This window comes from Camelus bactrianus, chromosome 4, assembly GCF_048773025.1.
Source record: "Camelus bactrianus isolate YW-2024 breed Bactrian camel chromosome 4, ASM4877302v1, whole genome shotgun sequence".
NCBI lineage: Eukaryota > Metazoa > Chordata > Mammalia > Artiodactyla > Camelidae > Camelus > Camelus bactrianus.
The window spans coordinates 47,416,830-47,440,790 of NC_133542.1; the positions used below are offsets into that span (position 1 = coordinate 47,416,830).

General features: G+C 40.5%; 1 protein-coding gene across 3 annotated transcripts; it reads right to left on the reverse strand.

Annotated features, from left to right (window-relative positions):
• Positions 1–5,931: 5,931 nt before the first annotated feature.
• On the reverse strand, positions 5,932–22,625 carry SLC25A51 (solute carrier family 25 member 51). Of its 3 annotated transcripts, XR_012506433.1 has the most exons (4): positions 22,277–22,625; positions 18,338–18,460; positions 8,582–10,418; positions 5,932–7,681 (listed from the first exon to the last, which is right to left on the reverse strand). XR_012506433.1 is itself a non-coding variant. In XM_074361858.1 (3 exons), exon 3 carries the CDS (start codon positions 10,373–10,375, stop codon positions 9,482–9,484), a length of 894 nt encoding a protein of 297 aa, XP_074217959.1. In that variant the 5' UTR covers positions 10,376–10,418; positions 18,338–18,460; positions 22,277–22,625; the 3' UTR covers positions 5,932–9,481. The 3 variants fall into 3 exon arrangements, 2 of the variants coding, with proteins under 2 accessions (XP_074217959.1, XP_010951207.1); XM_074361858.1 differs by having other exon boundaries at positions 5,932–10,418; XM_010952905.3 differs by lacking the exon at positions 22,277–22,625 and adding an exon at positions 21,679–22,258 and having other exon boundaries at positions 5,932–10,418.
• Between the last annotated feature and the right edge of the window lie 1,336 nt (positions 22,626–23,961).

The window sequence follows — 23,961 nt, forward strand, 5'->3', positions numbered from 1 at the left end:
GCAGTGGCCTGGTGATTCTTGTTAGTGATACTCTAAACTTTTTCGATCACATAACTCTTATCAGAAAAAATTAGAGAATACATTCCAAGTTTTGATTATTTATAAATTATATACATATTATCATACTGATCTATCATGTACATTATAAAACATATAGAGAGAAAGAAGGAAAATTTAAAGAATAAGATTTTTAAAAAATCAAACTTCTACATTACCTCCTGTACTTCAAGGGATCACTGTGTCCTTCCACTGGTACATGTACACTTCATTTTGTGAAGGCTGCTGTTCTAAAACACAGAATTGGTATTTTTCACTGAAAACACTTTTTTTTTTTTCTTCTCTTAATGGAGGTACTGGGGATTGAACCCAGGACCTCATGCATGCTAAGCACGCACTCCACCACTGAGCTGTACTCTCCCCCTCTACACTGAAAACACATTAAGATATGAAGCATTCACATCTGTTGACTAATGTTCTAGCCATTTGCAAGTTTATTCAATATGAATTATGTGTGTAGAGCTTTATAAATTATTTATTTATTGAGTGAAAATTATTCATACCAATAGGAAGAAAAGATAAATTTTTGTTTGTCAAGCTGTACACTGGGATTGGTTCTCATATGGATAAATTTAGAACATGCTATTTTTCACATTGTTCCCTAGAATGACATTTTCTTGTATTATTTAACAGTGTGATTAAGGGTTCATTTTGCCATACTATTTTAAATTTACTAGAAAAATGACTATGATACTTGGAATGCTAATTTTTTTGGTAAGACATCGAAGAGGAAAATAGGGTGAATCCCTTTCAATTCAGATTATTTTGTGAAATTAGTCATATAGATAAACTAATTTAACAAACCATAGCACTAATTATCACTATTTCAGTTATTTCTGAAATATAACTGACATATTTTGGGCTATTAAAAATTTTTTTTTATTTAAAAGGAAATGATTTGCCATGCATTAATACTGATTAATTAATGACTTATATTAGTTTCCTATTACTGATGTAACAAATTACCTATCTTAATGGTTAAAACAACACAAATTTGTGTCCAATGAGTTTTCCTCCCAGGCCCTTCTCTCTGGCAGAAGACATGAAAAGTGGTGCGCAAGATCTAGCAGGCACTAGAATCACCCAGAGGGCTTGTTAAAACAGAGACTGCTGGGTTAACATCCGGAGCTGATTTCACAGGTCTAGGGTGGGAGCCCCCATTTTGCATTTCTAACCAGTTTTTAGTTGATGCTGTAGGTCTGGGGACCACAGTTTGAGAACTAGGGATATAGAAAAATGTAATGAGGGATTAGATTTTTCATGGATGACAGCTCCATGGATCTCTGTGTAGATCAAAGAAGCCAGTTCAGAGAACATCTTAACCTTGGAGGTTGACAGATGAACCACCATGCATCCCACCAGCTGCGCCATCCTTCTTCAGCCAGAGCCGAGGCTCCCGTTTTAACATGACATTTAAGTTACTGAGCAGTAAATTACACTAAGATCATCTTATCTTCTCAGGAACAGACAGACCGGGTGCTGTGTGGCTTATCTTCTAACTCTACAAGGGGAGCTGCTACAGAAACACTGGTGTGAGCGCCAAACAGCCTGCAACTCGTGGACAAATCCAGAACAGGAACAGAAGCGCCAACCAGGGCACAGGCCACTCAGAACAGCTTTTAATCCCTTTTGGGGTGGGAAATAGCTCTCTCCATTGAAAGCCATTTAAATTATGGGTATACGAGACCACAGTGTTTACATTAACTTGCAAAAGCCCGTCACTATAAAAGATTAATTTTTGTCTGGATAAAATGAAGGATCCAAATTTCATTGTGAAAGTATTACTTTATAAAAGTTAAATACAGAGTATAGAATCTGTTCTGAATACACTGTATTTATTCTTAAACAGTTATTACCTGAAGAGGTTTTTGTGTGTGTACTTAATAAATGTATGAAAAAGGATTTCCTGGCCTTTAATGAAAGTTGCAGAGTACTGGCAGGAAAATCATGGTCCCTTCAGGGGGTGAGAAGACCACTCACTTTTGAGGCAGTCTCAAAAAAAAAAAAAAACCCTTCAGTTGATTAGCCTGTTTTACCCACCAGCCCTGTCACAATCTGGGGGGTATTCTGGGCTTAAGGAGAGGGAGGTGGCTGCCACATCACTGGGCCATCAGGGCTAGTGGGGAGGATAAGCGAATAACATGCCTAGGCTTGTCCTTCCCTGCAGCAGGCATTTCTGCAGCGTCCTAAGGCTCAGTGGCATTCTGAGAACAAGCATACTAAAAGAACTAAACTGAGTCAAATACTGCTGACACCAAATATTGTGATAAACACCCTAATGATTTTTCTTAACATTTTATTATGAAATGTTCAAAGACACAGCAAAGTTGAAAGAATTTTACAGGGAACATCTATTTACCAAGATTCTACCATTAACATTTTACTAAGCTTGTTTTATCAATTATCTAATACTCTATCCATTAATCCATCTTAATTTTCAACGTATTTTGATGAATAAATTGCGGGTATCTATACCCATCCTTCTAAAAATCCTCAGCAATACATACCATTAACTAACTGAAGTTCAGTATTTTCTCTTTTTGTTGTAAAAGTCCCATATAATAAAGTGCACAAATATTAATGGCACGTTTGCTGTTAGGCAAACGTAACCTAGATGCCTAACAAGATAGATTACTACCATCACCCCAGAAAGTTCCTTCATGCTCCTTCCCAGAGGCAATCACTGTTTTCTCTTTCCACCGTAGATTTGCCACTTCTAGAACTTCATATAAGTGGAATCACACATTATGTGTTCCCCATGATAATTTTTAAAAGATAAATTCCTAAGAAATTCAAAGTGTCTCTGAAACAGGGAGAGTAACAGTGGTAAAGACATCTGGGATCAGACTATGATTCATTCACTAAATAGATATTTACTATGAGAACCTCTAGTCTGTGGATGCAAAGCTCAGAAAGACAGTCACTGTCCTCAAGGTGTTCACACATACAGCACAAACATTGTGGCCAGAGAGCCGGGGCCGAGGCGGTGATCCCACGCCACCAGAGACCTAATCCAGCCAGGGAGCCAGCAGGAATCAAGGGAAATTTAAAGTTCTACTTTGGAACTTGTCTCGGGCAGCCGATGCTCTATATTATCCACAAGTCTAGAGTCTTCTAACTCAAAATGATTTGCCCTTAAAAGGGCAGTTTTACAGTACTGAGCAGATGTAAGGTAAATCTGCTGAACAGCATAAAGAAGAAACTATAAAAGGCACAAGTTGAAATAAGGGATCCTGTTTTTCTCTAGTTTGAGTTGATATCACCTTAGGTATATTTAGTATTGCTCCCAAACATAAAAACAACATGCTTTTTTGTTCCTGGACCACACGTGACAGAAGCTTTGAAGGGTGTCAAACTGCAACAGCAAAGCTTTCAACGTTGTCGGACTTCACCTGAGCTTTCTCAAGGCTTATCACACCAATTACATCTCCCAGTTCAGGCCCTCACCCCCTAACTTCTTCACTCGTTATCTTCATATTTTACACACAAATTATAAATGAAAAGTACTGGTTCCCATATATACCCACTTTTCCCTACTGTCTTCAAAACTCTATGGCTGTTTTTTTCAGTGGGGAGTGAGGTGTGCAACACTCAAGAAAACCCCCAAATTTGTTTAATCACTCTTTCCCCAGCAAAGTATGAGAGGGGTAAGGAAGCTTTTTGAAGCTTCATTTTGCCAAAAGGAAAGGAGAAATCTATACACCAGGAGCCACCTATTACTAGAGATGTGATGACCCTTGAAAGAAATTAGTTTCTCTTTCCTATTATCATCTGAAACAAAAAGGCATAGAGCATCTTGGTGGAACTGAATGCACTCCCCTCTCTGCTGTGCTCTCTGTCAGGAGCAAGTAACTGCTGACTGACCGGAGAACCTGACTAAATGCTGATGTGAAAGGCAGAGCAACTACTGAGGCAGACTGCTCTAAACAAACACTGCCTTCGTGGCACAACAGGACCAAGGCAGCCATCAACGACACACTATTTTAAGGAACACTTTCTCCTTGCCCTTCTCAGTCAGCTCTTTGGCTGAGTTCCACAATTTAACAAACAGTGCAAGGAAGAGTAAGAAAAATAGAGTGCCTGTACATTCGAATCCTGACTCACGTAGAGACTTTCTATATCAAGTTGGCCGGGTATTTCTGAGTAAAGGAGGAGAGGAAAGAACAGTCGCACCTTCTGGCTCATATATGTTAGGGGCTCAATGTTTGTGTGATCAGGTTTAGATGAGCTCAGGAGGTTGTCTCTCGGCCACGTGAACACACAGTGAGGAGTCTGCACGCCAAGAGGCCTCTCACCAGGAACCAGATCTGCCAGCACCTGGATCTTGGACTTCCTGGTGTCTGCAACTGTGAGAAATGTCTGTTGTTCGAGACATTTAATCTATGGTGGCCTGAGCAGTGTTAAAATTTTTTTCTGAAACAACCTCCATGACCCATCAGGGATGAGTCAGACAGGAGACTCCAGAATGCTGTGATCCTGAGTTTCCACGTGTCCCTTTACTCTTGATTCTTAAAGACATTTATCAGACATCTACAGGTGTCAGGCACTGTGCCAGGCACCTGAAACTGTGAAAAGGAGAGCAGAGTCCCATTTTATGGAGCTAACATTTGAAAGGGCAAAAGGCATCAAATATTTATGATTACCTATAATTAAGATAGGCAAGTGCTGTGAAAACAGCACAAGAGTATCTAAGAGGGGAACCTGACTTGGCCTGTAAAGTGGGAGCCTGCTTCCCCGAGGAAGTGACATTTGAGCTGAGATCTGAAGGCCTCAGGAGGAGTTACCGAGTGAGCCAGGGAGAAGGAGCTGTTCAGTGGCAGGACCTGGCGGGGGTGAGGCGGGAGGTTAGAGCACTCAAGTCCTGGCAGCAGTGGCTGGGCAGCGCGGTCTAGCTGGACATGACAATAAGGGGTACAGGGCCGATCTGAAAACCCAAAAAAATTACTCAGAGGAACATGAAGAATGGATTGAAGGCAGATGAGAATTTGGGTAAGTTCTATTTTAGCCTCAATTTTACTTCAAAATCAGATATGCTTATCTGGAGAGAAAGCTCACTTCTGGAAACGAGATGCTGAAACAACTGAGTTGGGACCAGGGTCTGGAGACTGGAGTACAGCTCCCCCATCCCGGTCAATTACCCATCAATGGCCCCCTCACTCCCAGGAGAACAGACTGCTACGGAAGGAGACAGCAACATTTCATTAGATGATGTGTAAAATGCCCCTTTTATCAATTCTGGAGTTCAGGATACTCACTTTTATAATGAATTTCTAAAATACTTCTAAAACTAGAGTGCTTTAGAAGTATTGTATGGTTAACTGCTCCCTTACTTGGCGGTCCTCATTAGGCAACCTCAACAATCCCAGGTCACGGGCACCTTACAATTTAATGTGTAAACCAACAGTTTCCTAATATGATTTCACAGTCTCCTAACAGAAACGAACAGCTATGAAGTCAAAAACAGATATAAAAAAACTCAGAAAGCACAAACATCCAGACCATTTAGCTTGGGGGAAGGCATGAGCTGAAGGCACACTGTTACAACAGCAAGTACTGATAAAGCTGAATTTACCAAGACCGTTTACACCCAGTGGGGAGAAGTTTATTACATTTAAGCAAAACCTTTAAAAACAAAACAAAACAAAATGCTTTGCAGTTAAGCTATCTAGAAAATTAACTTATCTGGAACTTCTCTTGAGCAAACAAGATGGATAAATGCAGAATTTTCCTGCCTACAAACTTATCAGGTGAAGTTACTAAGAGTCAAAGTTGTGTGCTAAATGTTCCATCAGCAAAAAGACTAACAGACTAATCTACCACAAAAAGGGAAGCGCTGGTAACCCTAACCCAACGGCAAGAGAAGACCAACATGAATGCACTTAAAAAACAAACAAACAAAAAACTTTATTCCAGACAGAATTACCAAAAGCATGTTAATTCTAGAACATTTAACAGATGGCATTTAAACTCATACAGTCACAATAAACTCAAAATATCAAACAAAAACAGCTTTGTGTGCTTAACCACTTCTAATAATGAAACTTTAAAAAAGGAAACATGTAGAGACTCCCCACAATTTGGGAGCCATTCAGGCAAGCAAATATTCAATATCAGGCAAAAAGACAGCATTAAAAACTAAAAATCCTCAAATTTAAGAACACCTGTTCAAGTCTTTGATATGTATTTATAAACACGTGAGAAAACAAAGATTATTTTAAGAGAGATCAAGTCTGAGTGCTTACACTTTCTTTAAATGTGATCTCCTGTCTCAGCTCCATCCTGACTGCACCCCCTTTGACAGCAGTACTTCACCCACAATGAACCAGTGCTGGTCAACAAGACCGGCCCACCATGAGGCCCACTAGCACCACCCGTTATTACTCCCTTACACGTCTGCACAGCCTTGTAACTGAGTATTACCACTGTACTCAAGCAGGGGATTTCAGGTCTCCAAAGATGATTATATATACAATTCTGACTTATTGCACAGTTCACAATATACAGTAGGTGATTATATAAAGAACCATAAAGTAAGATGAATATCGACTATTGAGATAAAAACATCAACTTTGTCTTCAACCACAAACGAAACAAAGACACACATGCTTGCCACCATATGGAGGTTGTGTTTACTCTATGGTGCAGTCCTGGGGGTCTGTACCACTCTAAGTGTGTTAAATGTAGAATCCATAACAGATTTCTGGTGGCATCAGACCTGAAGTAGTGGAGGCAAGACCAGAAAGAAGTGCCCTGCACTCACGAGCCGTCAGTGCCACGTATATAACAGAAAGGCCACTTTTAAAGCTTTCCAGATAAAGTTATTCAATAATGTTTGTCTTTTCAAAATTACTACCACACTAGTTCACACTGAAGGTGAAAGCAATAGTTAGAATCTCTTACTAATAACACATTTTTACTTATTTCAGAGTTCAGACAAAGCTGTTGGCTACCGTAAGTTCTGTTGAGTTTTCTGTCAAATTAAGAAATCCACAGGACAACACAAAACCATTCCTGGTAATGCATTTGCAGTTTGGTCTTCAAAAGTTATAAAAAGTGACAAAAAAAAAATCCCAAAATATTATGAGTTAAAATCATTAAAAATATTTATTGTTTTTAAATGCCACGTTTGAGACAGCAGAAAGCAAAGCACCCACCTTCAAATTCTCACTTCACTTGTATTTCACAGAAGTGCTTTAGAACTTAGATTTCTAACACCTACATGGAGTGTACAGACAAAAGGAAGCCCCGTGGATCTGAAGGTCCACAGAGCCCACTCCCAGGGCGAGGCACGACCCCAGGCTAAGGTGCTCGGGGACATACACAGGAACGAGGGGTCAGGCAGCGCCGGGCCTTTGCCACTCATTTCTGAAACTCAACCCGCTTCAAGTTCTGACTCTATTCAATAGGCCAAAGGATGCTACTCACATTTATTTGGTGTCAAATTGTTTTCTCAAATCCTGACATCTGCACCTTGGTTTCCAGAATAAACTGCCATTCCCAGCACAACGCTGTCAAACAGAACCGCTGTAAAGCTACTGCGCCTCATTACCGCCTGGCAAACTCTTGTCCACGCCTCCGAATCCTCTGCAGCTGGAAGGACACTCGTGCCATCTGACCAGCCACCCTGCATTGAGAGGTAAACATCTTTTTTGGACTGTCTGTCCAGAAACTGAGTAAACTACCAATTGAGACCCTGGTTTTATTTTGGTCAGCATGTGCACGTATTCACATGCAATTACCCAGAACGCTGAAAGACTGGTATTAAGAAACCTACGTGCTCTGCCGTGTCAGATGCTGGGACACAAGTTTAACTACATAGTATATACAGATGTGGATTACGTAAAGATTGATAAACCACTTTTCTAGGATGTCATATATTAGTTATTCATTCAATTGGTGTAGGAGTCATTCTGCCTTATTTATCTGGAAAAAATTATTTTAAAATCTGATCCCTTTGACAAGTAAGTTTTTGTCTGTTAGGTGAGGGACAGGTATGCTATCCAATTATTACCAATTTCCAGAATTTCAAACTAACCCTTCCGATTATTTTTATTTAGGTCTTACCCTCCCAAACTGTTTTATTGTTTAAATGATGAAATGGTTAAAATTGGGTTTCCAAAATGTAAAAATCCTAATAGAAGTCTATTCCCATGAATAAAATTCATTTAAAAAGCTAACACTGTGGGGTGAAAGCTATCCTGAGATCTTTTTTCCCTTCCAAGTAACATTTAGAAACCAAAAAAACTGAGATCCTATTAAGAGACTTCCAAAATAAAACTTTATAGCAGCATTTTTGTTGTTTTTTTCCTCAAGGGAATTTCACGCAAATAGGACATTTGAATAGGACAAACTATTACTCAAAGGAAAAAAAAAAAACCAACTCCAAAGCTCTTAACTAAGTTGGCAACAATAATTCAAAGACACAGAGCTAAACAGAGTTGGACCTGTATGCAATTACAGGTTTCCCACATATTCCTGTGGAACCTTTCATAAGCCGAAATGGGGTAGAGTGAGAAGCAATTACCTTTTTTCGTAAAAGCAAAAATCCTCTTTGGATTTCTTTCAGTTAGTGAAGACAGGTACTGACATAGGTCTTTTGTATAAGTGAAGTGGCATAAAGGAAACTGGAAAAGTGGGAGATACCTGTAACACAAAACCTCCTAGTGGGATGAAACACCATTAACAAAATTTAAGTCCCGCCATCTTTTGGCAATGCAATGAGAGAAATTAACATAAAAATATTTTGGAAAGGTTCACGGTCACATTTAGAACTACAGAGAAAACTTTCAACCCTAGAAAGCAAAACCTCTCCATTTGGGAGATTTCATTAGTTGCTTGGATAATGACCATCCCAACAGGTGCTCAGTTTCAAAACAAACACAACTTATCACGAAAAGCCTACAAATAATCATCTGTTTTTCATCTCTATTCTGTCCCTCTGTCCTACCACGGATATGCTTAAGTGAACAAAAACTGCCTTTGCAACTCCTCCTAAGAGCAGAGAAGCAAGAAATGGAGTAATAGAAGTAAGCCTGAGAATTCATGGGACTCTAAGAGTCTTTTCTCTGGCTGGTCATGGCCACTTATGTTTAGACACAGAAGACTTCTGGAAAAAAGAATCATATCTTGTCTGTTAGTTTCCTTGTCAAAAGCCATCAACTAGACAGCTATTAATCTGGCAATTAGCCTAAAGTTCTCAGATAATGATTTTTTAAAAATAGAAACAAACCCAAAAAAACCCTTAAAATTTCCTACTGAAACCTTTTATTCTGCATTTGTTGGTGCTTAAGGAAAACAGCTTTGCCCATAATTCATTGTGCCCTGAACTTACGACACCAACTTGTACTTGGCCAATTAGGAACGATGCCAAACTGCATTCTTTTTAGGTCTATTCAGTTGATAAATGGCACTCAACTAATTTCTTTCATATAATCTTTAACAGGAATTCATAAGTCGCATTAATTATGCCCCAAGAGATGAGGGACCGATGGTAATTCAGATGGGCACCTCTGAAAAGATTTGTCAATTTCCTGTCCCTTTCGAGCCAGATTTTTTGGAAAACCTTGGGGAAAGACTGAAATTCTCCACCAATCTGAGACTGCATGCGAGTTTTTACAACATTAACTGGAAAAAACAAGATTCCCAACATGGCACCCAAAAGGCCTCCGCAGATAAAATCATTGACCAAATGAGCACTGTGAGTTGTCGCCGTGGGCAGGTGCTCCTTGATGGGACCTCGAAGGCCAAAAAAAAGGACATTGCTGAATCCGTTACGGAAAAGAATGGGCACCAAGCCTCGATAATACTCTCTAATTCCATGGCATTTCAGTGCCTTGAAAGCCTGGTAAGTGTTTGTAAATTTGTCATGATGCTTGTGGTCTTGAAGCAATGTCTGAACTCTTTCCAATGGAGTGAAGATTGCTTCTGTTGTCCCTGCGAGTGCTGCTGCCATGCTACGGGTTGCAAACTCCGGGGTACTGACATGCTTACGGAGAAGGCAAGATAAGTCCTCATAAAGACCAAACATAAGTGCCAGTGTGGTTGTCTTCTGCATTAATGGGGGAAGGATTCCGCGATACAAGTTTCGAAATCCATCCCTCCTCAACTGAAGTACAGCATCCCGGGTTTTGATGCCATACAGCTGTTGCCTAAAGAGGACCTTCTGAATGGGAAACGTGATGGCTACATTGTTGAAAGCTGCACAGCAGCCACACAAGTAATGCTTCACTTCACTAACATTGGCAATATGAGGTGATATATCTTGTTTTGAAGATGCTAGGATGGGCGGCCTCTTTTCATGAGCTTCTGAATCCATCATGTTGCTTAAGATCTTTCTTCTTCATGAAGGATGTTTTTTTAACCTACAAATGATAAAATGACAATAAGTAAACCTTTATATACTGTACTAAACACATGAAACTTCCTCCTAATCCTTTCTCCAATTTCTGGACTTTACTGCATTTTCCCTTTTAGGTTAGATCAATAGTTCTTAAAAGTATTTTTAATGTCCCTGAGGCCCTTTCAGGGATCTAGGAGGCCCTCTCTTCTCCAGTTACATACCTATGTGAGGCTGGATTTTCTGCATATACTTCAACCAAAACAATTTATCACAACAGACCAAGTGCAGAAGCACATATGAGACTTCACTTATCTTTTAAGTTAGACATTAAAGAGACTTACAAAACTGTAAAACACACTTCTCATTAATTTTTTTTTTGGAAAATACTTTCCATGAAATTGTTATGTTAACATGTAATGGGTTTATCATTGTTATTTTAAAGTAAATTAATAAATATTTAAAACTTTTATTTTAATTTCTAAGACCATGCATATTAATCCATACAAATAAAGGCTCCTGGGGCCCACAAAAAATTTTAAGTGTAAAGGAAGCAGTCCTGAAACCAAACAATTTGAGAACCACTGGACTAGTTCATACGTAATGCCTACAATTACATAATGGTATACACTATTATCCTTCTGAAACAGATTCAAAGTCCTTCCACGAGAAATAAAATAGCAAGACATGCATTCCATCATTCTGTTCACTAACTCTTAGTGTCTCCTCTGAACTAGGCCCTCTGCTAAGTGCTAGAGAGTCAAAAACGAGCAACTGCAATCTAACAGAAGACGCTGCCAAGGCAAACAATCACCTCACAGTGTAAAACCATTTGTGATAAATAAGCACTGTGGGCACACAGGAAGGGACACTGAGCCTGCACTCTGGCAGGTGGAGGCTGGGAGGACAGGGTCGAGGAAGGCCCGCAGGTATGTACTATACATTATATTTTCACATACTTCATTCTCAAAACAACTCCATAACATAAACATTATTTTCCCAGTTTTACAAATGAAAAAAACCCATACTCTCCTTTGTCCAAGGTACAGTTAGTAACTGGTGGAGCTGGCATCTTGAAATGAAGTCTGATTTCAGAGTTCATGCTCCTGCTGTCACACCACAGATGGCACTGACTTTGAGAGGCTGCCCTGAGACAAAGGGTGGCTGTACCAGACCGTGCTGAAAAAGATTTGAGCTTAGCCCACTGAGTGGAACGAGGGCAATGTCCTACCCCTAGACTACATCTGCTTTCTAAACTGCCAGTCATCTAAGTATGACTTTCCCCAAAAGGATCCAAATAGTCAGATCATCCAGAACAATTCCCACATCCTAGAAATAGGCCAAGAAAGTACCTTTATTTGGGGAATATATGGTAATTTTTTATTATATTTTAGACATATCAGGCTAAATATTTTTAAATTGATCTTATTCCTCAACAGTAAGAAGCTACATTTAAGAACAACAACAAAAAAATTAAATAACTTGATTTAAAAATGAGCAAATGCCTCAAACAGACATTTCTCCAAAGTAGATATACAAAATGCCAACAGGCATGTAAAAAGATGGTCAACATCACTTATTATCACAGAAATGCAAATCAAAGCCACAATGAGGTATCACCTCATACCCACTGGGACAGCTACCATTTAAAAAGCCCAGAAAATAACAAGTGTTAGTGGGGATGCTAAACAGTGCAACCATTATGGATAACAGTATGGCGATTCTTCAAAAATGAAAAATAGAACTACCATATGATCCATCAATCCCATTTCTAGGTATATAACCAAAAGAACTGAATGCAGGATCTCCAGAGATACCTGCACATCCATGTTCACAGCAGAACTATTCACAAATAGCCAAAAGGTGGAAGCAACCCAAGTGTCCACTAATGAATGAACAGATAAACAAAACAGAGTATATACATACAATGGAATATTACGTGACCTTAAAAAGGAAGGAAATCTTATCACATGCTACAACATGGATGAACCTTGAGGACAAGTGAAATAAGCAAGTCACAGCAGGACAGATACTGTGCAATTCCACTTATATGAGGTACTTAAAGCAGTGAAATTCACAGACAGAAAGTAGAATGATGGTTACCAAGGGCTAGGGGAGGTGGAAACAGAATTACTGTTTAATGGGTATAGTTTCAATCCTGTCAGATGAAAAATTTCTGGAGATCTGTTTTATAACAATGTAAATACATTTAAACTTTATTGAACTATATACTTAAAATTGGTTAAGATGATAAATCTTAAGATCTTTTTAAAAACACACACACATACACACAAAAAGACTATATGTAAGGGTTTCAATTATAAATAAGTAAAAAAAAAAAAAAAAAAGTCAGATAAACCATCTAGGTCTTTAACCTAAGACAAAAAGTAAACAAACCAAGTTCCTTCTGTTTCTTTCCTCCCCATACCACACATGCTGCTGTGAACCGTTAAGCACTCAGGACAAAATACGTGAAGGAGAAATGTCATCACTGTGAAGGTGAAGCAGAGTGAAGCACAGAAAAGAATCAGAAAGCATCGGTCCTTGCAAAGCTCGTATGTGCAGGAGCCACAGGTCTGTAACATAAAATATGGAACATGTACATACATGACCATAACTTTCCTTCTAGAAATACAGTCAAGGGAAATAATTAACAAAAGACTACACAAAAACTCAACTACAGGACAACTACAATAATGCTCTTAACAGAAATACTTAGTAAAAATTAAATGCTTAACAGTAAAGGACCTGCTGCCTAAATGGAGATGTATCCACCTGATGGGATATCATATGGGTATTAAAAATAAGAGTATTTAAGGTTCAGTATACTAATTTTGAATTTTTAATGGTGTTAATGAAGTTTTAGATAGCAGTGAGTCATTTTTTTTGATCAATAAAGTGTTACAGAAAAAAAAATTAAGAATACTTTTATTGACATGGCACAATCCTGTTTCTATCAATATACATACAAAAAGCCAAAGTGAGCAGTTTATATTTTCTAATTTTATAATAATGCCATTATTTCCTTTTCTACATTTTTCAACTTGAATTTTCTCAATCTACTGAACTCTGCATTCAGAAGTTGGAGACAGTCACAGTAATGAAGGTCTCACCCAGACAACAAAAGGCCAACAGTGACAGGGTGAGACCAAGTTCCTAAGTGACTGAAGGCAAATTGCTATACCTCCCTGAGACTGTTTCCACACTCACAACCGGCCAATGCCACCCAACCTGCAGGCTGGAGTGGAAGTCAGCTGAAGAGTATGGTGCATCAGGCCCCAGCACCGCGCTGGGGACACGCTGAGCACTGCAGAGTCCACTCAGCATGTGTCAGCCTACGCAGCTGTTTCCTTCCTCCCTGATTTCTTTTAAATAAAAATGTTTTTGTATTTGCTTCTTTGAGACTCACAGGATGGCACTGTCAAGAAGACTTTCATTTACTTTCGTTGGGGATTTCTTCTTCTTTGCCTGCTCTTACACTGGCCCGTCAGTATACTAAGAGATTTTTAATTCGACCAACTTACTCAGCTCCTCTAGAGTTTCAGGCACTCCCCTAGGTGTCAGAGAGTAGAGATAAATAAGGACCCTCACCTCACTGGAGATAAGACAAGCAAATCGTTAGACTAGAGAGTGATAAATGCAGCCACAGAAATGGGTACGAGGCCTCACAGAGGTAGGGGTCATTAACTAGCTGTCTGGAGGGAATGACAGGGCAGGCTACGGGCAGGGCTCTGAAAGCCGAGTAGGACTCGGATGTACCTAAAGGTGAAGCACATTTTAGCCAAAGGCAGCACAGGCTAAGGTGCTGGCCCTGTGTCAATGCAGCAGCAGCATCACACTCATGAGGAGTGTGTCCTGCTGGAGCTTAATGGGAGACAGATGGGTGGGAGGCAAGGATGGAGAAGCAGGCTAGGACTGGCATCTGAGACCCTCAGGATAATCCCAAGACCCTCTGAAGCTACTATATACTATTTTTTCCCTTTTTCACGTGTACAATTGGAAACAAACTATTTTCAACTTAAGCATGTTACACCAAGGTCCCTGTATGCCCTTTTCCCAGAAGACAGACTATATTAAGAAAATGTAACATCTACACACTTTGGCCCAAAGCCTCTCTGTCTGCAGCTGGAGCGGACTTGTTACCACATTTCTATTAGAAAAGACAAATGTACTCTCAGTTGAGAAGAATCATGACTGGAAATCACTGCAGGACCAAAGCCTGCCCTCCAGAAGGTAATCAAAGGGGTCAGGAAACTCTTCTCCTCGTTGCCACCTGCTCACACCTATAGAGCTAGACGATACCAAGGCTCCAATCATTCACTGCCCACCCCTATGACCAGGGCAGCCACACCACCCTGGGGGCCATAATGCTTCGTTCACTTGAAGAGACCTCACCTTTGGCAGAGGCTGGAGGAGCAGGACTTACATCTGAATGCTGCTTAGCACTACCATGATGGGGAATAAAGGGCCAGTAAAAAGTGTCCCCTGCCATTCTGAAAATTTGCTCCACTGCAATTTAAATAACCAAAGGAAAGGCCTGATTCACAGAGAGGAATTATTCCTAATTTTGTCAGGGACTAAAGCAGTTAGATTAGGAAGTCACTGGTGTGCTTGACCAAGAGGCCAGATTCCTTGGAGTTGGACTGCTTGCAGATCCAAAAAAACAACAAATGACTCACTTAAACAAAAATTCACAAAAGAAATGTATATTACTTTGTTCAGAAAAGAAACTTACATATTAAAATACACATTTTTTAAAAAGACATGCATTTTTTTTTAAAAGAAAAATACAATTAAACCAATTAAATATGCACACATCCTCTCCTCTAGGCTTGCCGCCCCAGCCCGGGTCCTCTTCATCTCCTGTCTGACCAGTGCCAAAGCCTCTTTACTAGTCAGCCTGACTCAAGTCACACTCCACTCCATCCTCACCAACCTACCCACCATTTAAAAAATACACAAGAAGAAACTGACACAACACTGTGAACTGACAATACCTCAAAAAAAAACATAAAAAGAACACACTATTTAGTGAAAAAGCAAGGTGTACAACAGTGCAGATACCCCAATGTTTTGAATGGTTACACAGTAGTCTATCAAACGCATGTACTGTATGTAATTTATTCTATCTCCTATTTATGGTTGCTGTTTTTTGTTTTGGTTTGTTTTTTTTTTCTTTTTTCTCTTTTAAACAATATTGCAATGGGCAACTTTGCATCTACACCTGGTGAACTCTCACAAGTTTATCCGTAGGGTAAATCTTTAGAATGGACAGCTGGCTCAAACAGCAATATACTTTAATTCAATAGCTACTCCACACTGCCCCCAGAAAACTGACTACAATTTACCAGTGTTCCCCTACCATTTCCAGCATCAGGTATTAAACTGTAATTTCCACCAATCTGATGGGTGAAGAAAAAAGAATCTTGTTTTGTCATTTAATATTTTTTAAATCAAATTCAGCATTTAAAAAATTTTATTGACCATCTGCGTTTCTTTTACTGTAAATTTTCAGGTTACCCATTTTTCTACAGGCACTCATTTTTTTCTTGATTTGTAAAATGTCATTATATATGAAGAACACCAATCCTAATTGTATTAATCCAATTATGGCAAATACTTTCCCCACTTTGTCTGCATCATTTTTTGTGATCCTGAAGGTTCTTAACATGGATATTAAATCTATCGATCTTGGCTTCTAGGTTTTCTGTCCTCCTTAGAAGGCCTTCACTGTTCTAAAATTATAAACAAGTAATCCATGCTTCCTTCTACAACTTCTACAATTTTATTTGCTATCTGTATTGTAATTTCTCTGGAGTTTCACTATAAGGAATGAACCAAAGTTAAGAGCTTGCCTAGAAACTGACTGCTGAGCTTACTTTTCATCACGGGTTAGCATAATCTAAATACTCACAGGCAAGTACGTTGATTTCTGCACTCCATTCCATTCTGCAGTGGCCTAGGATTTCTTCTCTAGTACCAACCGGTTTTAATCTACCGTAGCATCAGAAAAGATTTCATTATCTAGTAGGACTTTCCTTTTTACTCTTATCAGAAGTACCAGTTTTCCTGGCTCTCATTTTTCTAGGCAAACTTTAGTGTATTTTTGTCATATTCTTCCCAAAAATCTTTTTGGTATTTTATAGCAGAAATGACTTTATAGACAAATTTAAGGAACTGTCACTTTATTAAAACTGAATCTTACTATACAAGGATGTGGTATCTTCCTATTTACTTGTTTGTTTTTACAGACCTTGGTAACATTTAGAATTTCTTTCATACAGACCTTGAATATTTCTTATGTCTAGATTTTTTCCTTTACAGTCCTTATTACGAGTAGGTTGTCTCCCTCCAATTAATTTTCTAACTGCTTTCTGTCTGCGTATGAAAAAGCTACCAATTCCTATGCATTAAGGTTAGAAACAGCCAACTTACAAAGCCCTGTGTTTCTCAGATCTTTGGTGGACTTATTTGTTTCTGCTATATAAAGTATCACAAATAATTTTGCCTTCTCCTTTATAGTATGTATCTTTCTTCCTTCTATCTTATTGGATTAAGAAATTCTTCCTGAACAAAGTTAAATTATGGTAATAGTGAACATTCTTATATTGTTCTTGACATTTGTGAAAACTCTGCTAGGGATTAACTGTCAAGCATGACATTGGCTTTTGGTTTGAGAAACAGGAAGTTCCTGTCATGTGAGTGCTCATAATCCAAGTCCTAGCAGTTTCAAGTTTACACCAGGAGACAAACCATCATGACACCAAAATACTCACTGATCAAATGGCCCATATAAAATTTGTTCCCACTCAAGTAACCTTCCCTGTTGGCATCGATCCCTGCCCATCTTAGGACTGTGCTGCAAACATGAAGTGAAGCGTGCCTCCCCTGTGCTGGCATATAATCTCATCTGACGAATTACAGTATAATCTCCAAAATTTCATTCTGCATTCATCCTAAGAATTAGAATATCTGCAGTTATAAGTTAGGCCCCTACCCCCTGCTTATTTACTAGGAAATTGTTTCCCATTAGAAATAGATTTCATTTTCCTGGGACTAATGATCAACTGATAATAAGGGCCTTTTATTACAGTTTTCAAACATGGGAAGGGACTACGTATTTATTCCTGTTTTACTACCACCTCCACCCCTTCCCACTACCACTAAATCAGGAATCTATCCTTGGTCAGATGCTTTTAGAAAGCTACTGAGAAGACTGTATGGATACTAGAGATAGAGCCAGAGTAACATTTGACAGACACAGCTAATTGACTGGGTTCAACTTCTGGCTCCCCCACATAGTTATGGTGTGACCTTCACCAAGTTACTCAATGGCGTAGTTTCCTCATTTATAAAATAAGGATGTTGTGGGGGGAGGGTATAGCTCAAGTGGCAGAGCACATGCTTAGTATGCATGAGGTCCTGGGTTCAATACCCAGGTACTTCCATTGAAAACACTAAAATAAAGAAATAAACCCAATTACCTACCCCTTGCAAAAAAAAATTTTTTTTAAATAACGATGTTACCTACCTCATACACCAGCCTCATACATGTAAAGCACCCAGGAGAGCAGTCTAGAGCAGTCGGTGGCTCAGCAAGGATGAACTATTACTACTGTTCTTTTTGGATGTATTTATTTCACATATACATTTGCAAATTTCTTGGTACCTACTCACCCTTGCAATACAGGGATGAATCCTACTTGGCCACAGTGAAATACCCCTTTAATGTATCACTGAATACAGTTTGCTAATATTTTATTCTTTAATTTCACATCACTACTCATAACACACCAAGTTTTCAATTTCAGCACTACCTTCACATCACTTTCAGGTGTCAATGTTCCACTGGCTTTGTACAAGGAATCTCTCATTTTTCCTTCTTTATTTAACAATTTAAATCTTACCAAAATTATCTTTTTCTTGAAAGTTAAAAGAATTCACCTGAAACACCATGTGGACCTGGTGTTCTGGGGGATGGCAGCTTTTTGATAACTTTCTCAATTTCTTCCATTTTCACTTGTCTGTTAGGTTCTCTTCTGCAGTCAATTTTGACAACTGGATTTCCTTAAAAAAAAAAAAAAGTCTTATAAAGCACTTGCTGCTTAAAATATACTTCTAATTTTGTGTGTTTACATTCTCTTTTCTTGAGCAGGGTCACCAGTTTACCTAATTGACATTCCTCCCAACCCAGCGAAGAATCAGCTCTTGAATTTACCAATTTTACTGTTTTTTAGTTTTTAAATTTGTTTTTCCTCTTTATTATCTCATTTCTCCTGCTTTGTCTAGGTTGCATTTCTTCCAATTTCTTGAAGAGAAAATTCTTATTTATTCTTTGTTTCATAATTTGAGTGTTTAAGTCTATGTATTTTCCTTTAAGCAAAACTTTCACTATTACCTTTTAAGAAATTCTATGGAGAATTTTGGTCTAACTGGCGGTCACCTCACTATCTGTACCATCTCCTGTGCCCTTGCCACAGTGGCTCTGATTTGGGATGACCTGTACCCTTTCCAGAGTCCAGGCCTGCTTGGGCTTCACACATCACATTTCTTTAATGAATGCTTAGGAGCAGAGCACCTTTCTCGTGGCCCACAGGAAAGATCCTACAGGGATGGATTCTGATATTCGACAACTATCCTCTAGCCTCAAAAGGTTCAATGATAAATACACCCTGAAGCTGACCATTGTTGGTGGGAGGACAAGGCAGCAGCAGGCAGCTGGGTGCACAAAGTCCACTGCTAAGTTTTTTGACCACAGTGGGAGGCTGGTCATGGATACATACGAGCCTGAAGTATCCATGCCCCACAACAGTCTCGCCACAGGAAGAAAAATAAAATAGCCACTTCTAAAAGTAGCCATCTTTCTGCTGATCATGCTGAAATACAGGGTGAGGAGGAAAGAAACTGAGATCTTAAAATGAATAAAGAGAGAAATGTTTAAAATGTTCTTTTTGTTCTGAACTTTTAATCCATTCATGATAAATAGGATTTTCCAGCGCAGATATAAGAAGCTGTAGCTCTGATACCTAGCTGTTACAGCCTCCTTGACCCTGACTGCGTTGTTTTGATTTTCTGGAAAAGCATTTTTGTTAAAAGCTGTACAGATTTCCTCCTTCATACTCGAAGTACTTTATATAGTACATTCTGCCATGGAGCATTTGAAGACTCAATTTTTAAACTTGATAACCTGTTGATAATTGTGCTAATTCTTGTTTCAATAGCTGTTCCCCTTAATTCAGGATACAACAACTTGTGCACAACAGCTGTCCTTTACACACCACTTTGTGGGTGTGCATAATCTGACTTAGGGAGAATTGGGGGAAAAAAACAGCTTTTTAATTTGTTTAAAGCAGACCTTCCGCCTGTTACCTTCTGTGCTCTTAACCAATTAAGGGAGCCAATGGCATCTCTAGCTTAAAACGAAAAAAAAGAAACTGTTCTACTGATGCTTGAGAAGTTTGGCAGGGTATAGAGTTAGATGATTATTAATCATTTAGTTTTCCACATCCTCACTTCATATTGTTTCAGATGCCAGACATGAGTTTAAAAACTCTTACTAGTACCATACTTGCCAATCTATGATTAATCAACATTTAAAAACAAGTTAGCATAGAAATGCTTTGTATCTATGTAATGCTTTGCTCTTCTTCAGAGTTTTAGAACTAAACAATGTTAAGATCAATAAAAATACTCAGATTTATGTATGTGATTGTACAACACATTGTGACAATTGACAAAATAATTTCATTTTTACATACTGAACACATACCAATATTTTAAATTCCAAAGCCATCACCTACAAGCTCTTTAACAATATATGTTCCTTGATAACACAAACCAAGTCATTTGCAGGCTTGAACAACAAAATTTTGTCCACGTTCACCTTTAATTTATACTAAAATGGTATTTGCACTACTTTCCAAAATTTTGCAAATTAAAGTTACTTCATCTAGTTTTGTCATAAGTCTGTAATAACAGGGACTGTTATTAGACAAATGGAAAACTGTGGCTAGCAGAAGTCAGCCAATCACTTACTGAACTACTTTAAGAAATTTTAAGAACATTACTGTACATTTAGAGTTGCACATTTTTAAAAATAGGCCTGGACACAGAAAAAAGGAATGTAATGAATCCCTCACAGACTTCACAGAATTTAAAGCTTTCCCCTTCATCTCATCCTACACACCAGAACTGTGTGAATAGGTTCTTAATTTAGCAATAGCAGGAAGGATAGTGTGCAGTTTTCTGTGGCAATGGAATTTAAAATTCTGCATGTTTAGCTACACTGTGAACGTGGCTAAATTTCTTTGCTAAACAAATCTCTATATTTAATCTCTTTAACATGGATAGTAATTCTTTGTAATTTATTGCAAAATTTATTTACCATAATTTTACTTTGTTTGCCACCAAAACACCCAACATATGTCAACACTAGGAAGCAAAATTAAGCTGACTTTCAAGCAACCGCAAGAGTCAAGCTTTTGTAGCCTAAGAAAACAGTGTAAAATCTAAATACTTACCACTGCAATTTATATCCCACATGGATAATACCCACATGTGATCCCGGCACAAAGGTCTTGTGCAAAAACTGGGAAGAAGGCATGGTTAACTCTCAAAGGATATTAACTCCCACAAGTCAGCAGGTCTGAGTCAGCATTCAAAACAAGATTAATCTGGGTTCTAGTCCTAGGAAGGACACTATCTCGCTACTATAAATACAAAGCAATGTCTTTAATTTAAAAATCCACTTTTCTGGGCCTCACCTACCAAAGGAGAGACAGAGTAAGTCCATTCCTCTTAAAGATAACAGCTTGTGATCTTTCCACAAGATGCACTGAAGATGACTGCAAATCCAAAGCACCTAACCTTTGCTCTAGAACCACTAGCGAACTCGACCAGTCCTAACATCTGATTTTATGGAATCCTTTCAAAACAAGGGCAGAGGAGGCTCAGACTGGCAAGGTTACTGCACAGCTACTTCTGCTTCACAGCTTATATGCAGAGAAACAGAAGGTGGGAATTAAGACCAGCTGTTAAGCTGACCAGCTGCGTACAGCTGTTAAGGGGCAAAAAAAAGGGGGAGGGGGTAAAGGAGTAAATATAGCTGAGCCATCGACACATTCCACCTAGATAAGCCTAATACAACATAACTGGTACAGAGATTTACAATTAGGCCCCCTGCCCGCCCCCACCCTCCTCAAAGCCTTGAACAACCGAGTTTCCTACAACGCGATGCAACATGGTGTCGCAGAAAAAGCATTGTCTGGCTAGGTGGCTTAACTTACCGCTCTCCAGGCATCCATTTCCCAGACCAGTGGTAAGGGGGAGGGGAGTATGGTGAACGGGATCACCAAGGCCCCTTCCGTCTCTGACATTCGACCCAGTCAAGGGTCCCGAAATTCCAGACCCCGAGCGGGCAGCGGCCCTTCCGCCGTCCCAGCGCCACGGTCCCCGGGCGCAGGAAACCCCGACCCCTCCCCGCCCCGTTCTTGGTGAACGCCAGGAGGCACCTCCCCGCCTGGGGCGCGCCCAAATGAACGCACTGCCTGCTCAGCCGGAAAGGCTCGCTCCAGGAGCCGGACGGCGCCCCCGGCCCAGTGAAGCCCGGCGGCAGGCAGCAGAGCCGGGAGCCGAGCGCCAGCCCCTGCGGCGGAGGAGGCGGAGGAGGCGGCGGAGGCGGGCCCCACCCGGGACAACGCGCGCGGGAGCGACGAGGAGCGCAGAGGGGGCGCAGTGCGCGCGCGCGGAGAGGGATGTGCCCCCAGCGGCCGCGCCAGAGGGCCGGACAGGCGCCCTCCTCAGACCCTCCTTCGTGCTTCCACTATCTCCACGCAGAGGCTTGGGGAGCCCCGTGCTTCCCTCTCGCCCGCCTCCCGCACTCACCCCATCGTCGCGGGCGCCCGGCTCCACGCTCGGTAGCCGCCCGCAGGTTCGCGAGCCCGCGAGCCCGCGAGCCGGCGCCAGCGCAGGCGCAGACCTTGACCGACCCCCGAAGCGCGAGGCGGAGCGTGACGCACTCGACGCCGCCGAGACCGATCACGTGAGGCAGACGCCGCCGCGCCGCCTCGCCCTAAACCCGCAGCAGGAGACGCCTACCAACTCCTGGCAGCGGTTCGCCGCGGCAAGGCAGGTGTAGGGTCACTCATTACACCTGTCTTAAAGCCATGGGGCTCCACTATCCGGAATACCGTATCCTTGGTGCCGTACGGTGGCCCGGCCTTGCCACAAACAGCCAACGCGTTCTCTAGTGCTGTCTGCGGGCGGACCCTTGGGAATTGGCAGTTGTGGGTGGCAAGCGCGTGCGCAGAAGACTTGAGAAGGCGCAGCCTAGCTCCCCTTTGTAACCTTGGTTAGATTTCGTTAAACCTTCGGAGTCGCATTTTGTCAGCTACTGACACTGCAGTTCACAGAAGAACACCTGTATGCTTTGGACTGTACAAATCACTTTTAAACCCTGTTTCCCTTCAACCTCAACTTACAGGACTTGGATTTCACTGCACCGGGAGTTAGGAGGCCTAGGTCAAGTCATAGCCCTGACCCATCCTGGGAGTGACCTTGGACAAGTCTCTGGCCCCTGAGCCCCAGATGTCTGAAAAGTAACGCCTGCCTTGCATGCATTCTTTGGCCCTTGTAAGAATCACTGGGAATAATTGTCTGGCTGCCTCTAACTTGTAAAGTGAAAGGCACACAGATGTGAGGGGTTGAAGCAAACCGATAGGTCATCCTGGAGAGCGACAATCTTCACGAGGCTCGTCAGCTAAGTGAAGTTAATGCATTTCACTTGGGCTCAGTCCAGTAGGCGAGTCCACTGGAGTAAAACATTGGTCAGGGTATGGCTGTAGGTGAGTGGCTCTCCCTAAGAGCACTTTGTAGATAGTGATTCCAAAATTTTGTGTGGTCTGCTTGAGCTGGCCTGATTAATTGCTTCTTGGGATGTGGGAGACCATGCTACCTAATTTCGGCAAATGCTCTGCTGAGGTACCTACTGTGTGCCATTGTCCTTGCCTGAGCTCTCTTGGGGAAACTTAGAATCCAATGAAGGATATAAAAGACTCTGGAAATTCAGAAGTATGAGGGGCCTTTCCACTTAAGAGAGAACCAGGAATGACTTCATAGGGTAGGAGGTGTTTGAATTGGGCTTTGGAGGATGAACGAGTGGAATCTGGACTAGTGGAGAAAGTCATAGCAGCAGGAGATAAGATTGTAAAGGTCAGGTGGTGGGGTTTGATAGAGCAAATCTTGACTGTCAGTTGCAGGCACCTGGCATCTAATTAGCATGCAGGGATAGATTTTAGGCTCCGCAGGATGACAAGGCCACACAGTAGCTCAGAATGATTAATCAGGCAGCAGTCAGGGAAGGACATTTACGTCAGAATTATGTTTGCCCTGTCTTGTGTGAGTTCCTATTCAGATGTATTATTCGAAAAATAAATAAACCAGGTAGGCATCCAGCATGTTCATAAGCACAAATAATTCATTTCAGATTAGAAAGCAGCAGTTATTCTCCTGTGGTAAAACCTAAAGAGGAGGTAAAGATTGAAATTAAACACACAACAGACTTAACAGAG

Coding starts and splice junctions, on each gene's coding strand:
- SLC25A51 (XM_074361858.1), bottom strand. CDS start 10,375: ATGATGGATTCAGAAGCTCATGAAAAGAGGCCGCCCATCCTAGCATCT.